Source organism: Sinocyclocheilus grahami, unplaced genomic scaffold, assembly GCF_001515645.1.
Source record: "Sinocyclocheilus grahami isolate Dianchi unplaced genomic scaffold, SAMN03320097.WGS_v1.1 scaffold7118.1, whole genome shotgun sequence".
Lineage (NCBI taxonomy): Eukaryota > Metazoa > Chordata > Actinopteri > Cypriniformes > Cyprinidae > Sinocyclocheilus > Sinocyclocheilus grahami.
Window position 1 is genome coordinate 4,686 of NW_015511279.1, and position 5,738 is coordinate 10,423.

The window sequence follows — 5,738 nt, forward strand, 5'->3', positions numbered from 1 at the left end:
TTCCTGACCAGCAAATGACTCATTGACGTAAAGCAAACACACCTCCTCTCTGGCTTTCCTCTCAGCATCCTCCTGCTTCCTCTGCCGCTCCTCCTCTTCCAGCACCTTCCTCCTCTCCTCCCTCTTCCTCTTCAGCTCCTCCAGCTCCACCTCGGCCTCCTGCTGTTTCTGCCTCATCCTCTCGAACTCCTCGCTCTCCATCTCATCTCTTCTCCTCTTCAGTTCCTCCAGCTTTCTCTCAGCCTCCAAGCGAGCATCCTCGCCGTCTGCATCGTCTGCCTCCGGCACCTCAGGAGAGCGCAAGCTGCCTCGGCTGTCGCACAGACAAACAAATAAACAGCGCACCCTTGGCTACTTACACAGGTTAAAAGGTGCAAATTAATTTTTCATAAGTTTGTAGGTACAGACATCTGTTGTGGCCGTTCTTGGCCGTTTTTATGAGGCTTTTTTAATAGTGTTCATATCGATATCGGAATTATATCATATCGACCGAAATTAAGAAATATATCGTGATATAAATTTTGGCCATATCGTCCAGCCCTAATGTAAGGGGGGGGGGGGGGACTTTAAAGTGGTTCAAATATTGACTTATCTTAAGATATAGTTTATACTCTTTATTTGGTACAGAAATGCAAAACTCACCCTTTATCCAGTCTCAGACTCACAAGCGTGTGCCTGTAAAAAATCTAATAAAATGATTCAACTTAAATTTACTTGTAAACAACACACACACAAGCAAAGACATTTCCTATACAACAGCCTCATAACCCTTTATTAACCCGAGTTGCCAATATAACCAATATATATAATAACCAATATATATTAAAATGGATGGTGATCATAGCCTACACAGGGAGGTAAACGGGAAATTGTTGGTTACTTGCTAATTACAGTTAAGCCCAAAGATGAAAGTTACACAACACTTTTACAGATTTTTTGTTCATGATTAAAATATGACCGATTCATACAACATAATGCATTTGTTTGCATTTACTGTTACCTGTAAGCAATTTGCAATCGTAAAACAAAAGTATATATAAAATATGGCCAATAAAAAAAAAATGGCACAGAAAACGAGCTTGTGAGGAACAGATGTAACGTTAGGCCTACAGTGCGTCCAACTGAATGTAACGTTTAACATGTCGGTTGTTCGGCTGACAAAAACGTCTTTCTAAAAAAGTAGTCACAAATGAACAAGGTTAACAATTGTTTGAATCGTGGTCTCTGAAATCATATTCAGAAGTTTCATATGTTCATCTAGTTTGAATAGAACAAACTGACAAAACCTCAAGTTAACTTATATTATTCTAGCTTGAACGGTTGATCAAAAAAATAAACGCTTAACTTTACTCAGTAACGAATAGCAACTCAAACGCACGAAGCCTGACTGGGATAAACTTCCAGTGGGCGCGAAAATGCAGAGCCTGCTCAGCAAACCAATAGTACCCACTTTAATGGTAAAATACACCTATAATCACTCAAATTGCCCATCTTAACGATGCCAATAGTACCCACTTTAACGGTAAAATACACCTATAATCACTCAAATTGCCCATCTTAACGATGTTTAACAGGTGGAGAAACAAATTTGTGTCAAATCTCAAACGTTACATTACAATCTGTGGTGCTAATGCAGCACAGCACAGCGGCCACCGTATCAGAAATGCAAAACTTGAAAGGTAACTCGAAAACAATGACAGAACATAACTAATTCTGCTATATTCTGCTAAAATGAACAATAATCTCCCAAAAATGATGTTACACAAGCATTCCCTCATCCATGTTGAATATGCTTCTTCGCGGCAGCCCAACGGACAGGCTAGCTTCCTCAAGTTCATGAGTTGTTCGTCTGAAATTCATCCGCGATTTAGTTAGTTCGCTGTATAGTCTGCCTGTGTCTCCTTGTTTAATGTTGCACTCCGATATCTCACGTTTCAAACATGAGTCTATGTCTAGATTTGCTGAATATATATTTTTTCATGTACAAATTTGACTCCTGCTCATGAATCCATGTTCAGAGATTTGGCCGGTTCGTACCAAAAAGACAACTTAAAATGTTAAATTCACTGAACTAAATTGGGCTCTTTGAATTTCAGTAACATTAAACTGATTTAAAAAATCAAGTTGAATCTAGTATAACTTATTAAAAAAGTTGGTATTCATCATATAATTTTTTACAGGGATGAAGTATGTCCACCAGCGCCAAATTGCTTAAATAATTTTTATGAGTTAAAGTAACTTAAAAACATAAGTTGTCATGGCTTTTTCATCATATAATTTTTTACAGGGATGAAGTATGTCCACCAGCGCCCTCCACCCTGGTCTGACACATTGCCAACTCTTCACGTAATAACGCCAACGTACGGTAGACCCGTCCAGAAGGCTGAGTTGACCCGGCTCACTAACACCCTCCTGCACGTCCCCAACCTTCATTGGCTGGTGGTGGAGGACTCAGTGCAGAGGACAGCGCTGGTGTCCAGATTGCTAGAGAACACGGGACTGAATTACACCCACTTGAACGTAGAGACGCCTGAGAATCTCAAGACACAAAAGAAGCCCAGAAATGTACGTTTCCCACGAGGCACCATGCAGAGGAACCTGGCTCTGCGCTGGCTCAGGGAACACATCAATCCAAACTCCAGTCATAAAGGAGTCGTGTATTTTGCAGATGATGATAATACTTATAGCTTGGAGCTGTTTGAGGAGGTATGGTCCATTTGGTCCACCATTCATAATGTCCTTACCATTAACCGATTCATTCTTCCTCATACCGCAGATGCGTTGGACTCTTAAAGTGTCAGTCTGGCCTGTCGCCTTCACTGGAGGTCTCTTGTATGAATCGCCCAAAATCAACACTCAAGGCAAAGTGTTCGGCTGGAAGACGGTGTTTGACCCTCGACGACCTTTTGCCATTGACATGGCCGGGTTTGCCGTGAACCTTCAGCTCATCCTCAGCAAACCTCAAGCCTGCTTTAAGTTAAAAGGGGTAAAAGGTGGATACCAGGAAAGTAGTCTGCTACAGGGCCTGGTTACCCTCAGTGACCTGGAACCCAAAGCCGCCAACTGCACAAAGGTCAGTCGTGAATCTGAATCTTCATAACCTGGCTGGAAATAAAAAGGCTTGTCAAAGTAAACAGAAAAATGTGTTCTTCGTCTTTTTCAGATACTGGTTTGGCATACCCGGACAGAAAGACCCTTGCTTGTAAATGAAGGAAAAAAGGGATTCACGAGTGGCAGCATGGAAGTATGATGAACTACTTTCATGATGTTTTTAAACCCTGGAACAGAAGTAATAAAACGTATTGTTTATTGCACTGAATGTAAACTATCGGAGACACACTAAAGTATAAATGACTTAGGCTGGAATACACTACAGGAATTTTGCCCAGATTTTGGCCCCGATTTGCAGTCTTGATGAGTCGATGCATGTTTAATCTGTAAAATTTAGTTAATAATTTTAATTTTTTTATTTCAAGGTAGTCAAAGATACAGAATTATGAAAGAAAAAAATGAGTTACATTCAAATTCAACTGACTTCCTATGCATTTCAGGATACATTTTTGTAGTGCTTTGTGAACCTGAACAGAACCGCAAAAAAGTAAACAAACCAGCAGAGTAATGTACAGTATAATAGTGAATCTGCATAGTTACAAGATTAAATTTACAATACTGTTCTATTATAATATCTATTATGTCATTACTAATTCTCAGAGTCCAAAAATTCTTTCCATTTACTCCATAAAATAGCCCCTTTTTAATTAAATTTTTTTTTAAAAGTAAGAGTTTCCAGCTTATATTTCAATTACAATTGCTTTCCAGTCTTCCAGAGTGGGTGGATTATGTTGAAGCCATTTACAAGTAATAGCCTTTTTAGCTGCAACCAGGAATATCTAACGGCAATATATCCATAGATATAATTTGTTTCATGCAAATCCAGATTTCCCAAATATAATACATGAAACTGAAATGGGATTTTAATCTTCAATATGGCCTCCAATGTCCCGTGTATGTCTTTCTAAAAGAATATATGGTGATGATGTGCTACTTCAGAATTAGCAATGTCAGAATGTCTCCAACATCCAGATCCTATTTCACTATGGCACATTTGTGCAGGGGGTATAAAAAAATCGAATTACATTTTTCCAGGCTAATAACCTCCACTGTGAGCCTGTGGCTTCCCATTGGGATTTACATGTTTTTAACCAAATGGGAGAAGGAAGGAAACATGATTATAACAGAAGAGCTGCTTTAATCATGTCTCCTTCTCTCAGTTAATTCTTGCATAGGAGGTAGAATCTGATCTATAATTTTGAAGACAATGATAAAATTTAGAAATGACCTTACTAACAGTATTAGCACTATATACAGACAGGAATATCTTCACTAAATCATTCTGTGCCCAATCCCTGCTCTTGTTCAATGTTGAATTAAAGTAGTGTCTTATTTGAAAGTATCTAAACAAGTCATGATTATCCAGAATAAACTGATTCTTAAATTGATTCTTGGAAAGTTAAGAAAATATTATTGTTCGTAATAGATTAGTAGTTATCCATGGATATTCTTTACTTATATATTTTCTTTATAGATTATCATCTGCAATTACTGCTTGAATCGGTACTTCAGGAAAAAAGAGAAATCAATCTGTTTCCATGTAGCTTTATAGTATGGATTGCACCAGCAAACTATGGGTCTTAACTGGGAAGTTATAGTCTTCAAGAGATGGGAGGGCCAAATCTCCCCTTTCTTGTGGTAACTAGAGTGTTTTATATAGAATTCTGGATTTTTTTACCTTGCCAGATAAAACTTATAATCCATTTGTCCCAATCTTTTAATTTTTCTTTACAAGAAGTGTCTGAAATAAATACAAAAGCCTCGGGAGCTTGTTTATTTTAATAATATTCACTCTATCCCCTAAATTCAAAAAAGGGATAACATTCCACCTCTGAATGTCTGTTCGTAACTTCGTATTTAGGATTCTATAGTTATAATCAGACAAAGTTCTGTATCTTTTGGCATATATATTCCTAAATATTTTATTACCTCTGTATTATAATTAATCTTGTACTTGACCCTTGTTTCTTCAGAGGGAGTAAAATTGTAGCAAAGGACCTGTGTTTTTTGCTTGTTTACTCGTATCCTCATAAAGAACCAAATGTATCTAGAACAGGGGTTTTCAACCTTTTAGGACATGCCCCCTTTCTATTTTCTCTTTATGGTACACCATTCAGGGTCTGTAAGCACTACAAACATGTATCCTGAAATGTAACTAGGAAGTCAGTTTAATTGAATATAACAAGTTAAGGCTGATCTGTGCCTGCTCAAAATTCTGTGTAAAGATGCAATACTGCATATTTAATGTGTGATCTTCATTCGTTTTTTCTGTAACCATTTATAAAGTATTCAAAGTTTATGATGCATAGTGTTTTAAAAATTGTCCAGATTTTAAAAGTTGTGTAGTGCATTCCAGACTAAAGACACTCTCATTGAAGAGTAATTCTCAGTTAAAAAAGGATTTAAGTGAAACTCGAGAACTTGATTTATTCCAGAAAAAGCTCAGGAAAATGTCAAATCTAACAGAGCTTTACAAAGCTGATTTAAGTTGAAGTTCAGATACAGTTTGATTGGAAATAGTATTTGCAATGATGAAAGCTTGTTCTGATTGGTTGTCAGTGTATTTCTATAATGATGCGGTGTTGTTAAAGGGGTCATATGATGCGATTAAAATTTTTCCTTTCTCT

The 5,738-nt window shown here is 37.5% G+C and overlaps 1 protein-coding gene across 1 annotated transcript; it reads left to right on the plus strand.

Annotated features, from left to right (window-relative positions):
* The first annotated feature begins 2,289 nt into the window (after nucleotides 1–2,289).
* Nucleotides 2,290–3,372, plus strand: LOC107577756 (galactosylgalactosylxylosylprotein 3-beta-glucuronosyltransferase 1-like). Its single transcript, XM_016263794.1, has 3 exons — nucleotides 2,290–2,706; nucleotides 2,777–3,073; nucleotides 3,164–3,372. Exons 1-3 carry the CDS (start codon nucleotides 2,290–2,292, stop codon nucleotides 3,248–3,250), a joined length of 801 nt encoding a protein of 266 aa, XP_016119280.1. The 3' UTR covers nucleotides 3,251–3,372.
* Nucleotides 3,373–5,738: the final 2,366 nt, after the last annotated feature.

Bases quoted from the DNA above. Each gene is read 5' to 3' on its own strand.
- LOC107577756 (XM_016263794.1), top strand. From the start codon at position 2,290: ATGAAGTATGTCCACCAGCGCCCTCCACCCTGGTCTGACACATTGCCA. The intron at 2,707-2,776 runs GTATGGTCCATT...CTCATACCGCAG, and splicing joins GCTTGGAGCTGTTTGAGGAG to ATGCGTTGGACTCTTAAAGT. The intron at 3,074-3,163 runs GTCAGTCGTGAA...CGTCTTTTTCAG, and splicing joins AAGCCGCCAACTGCACAAAG to ATACTGGTTTGGCATACCCG.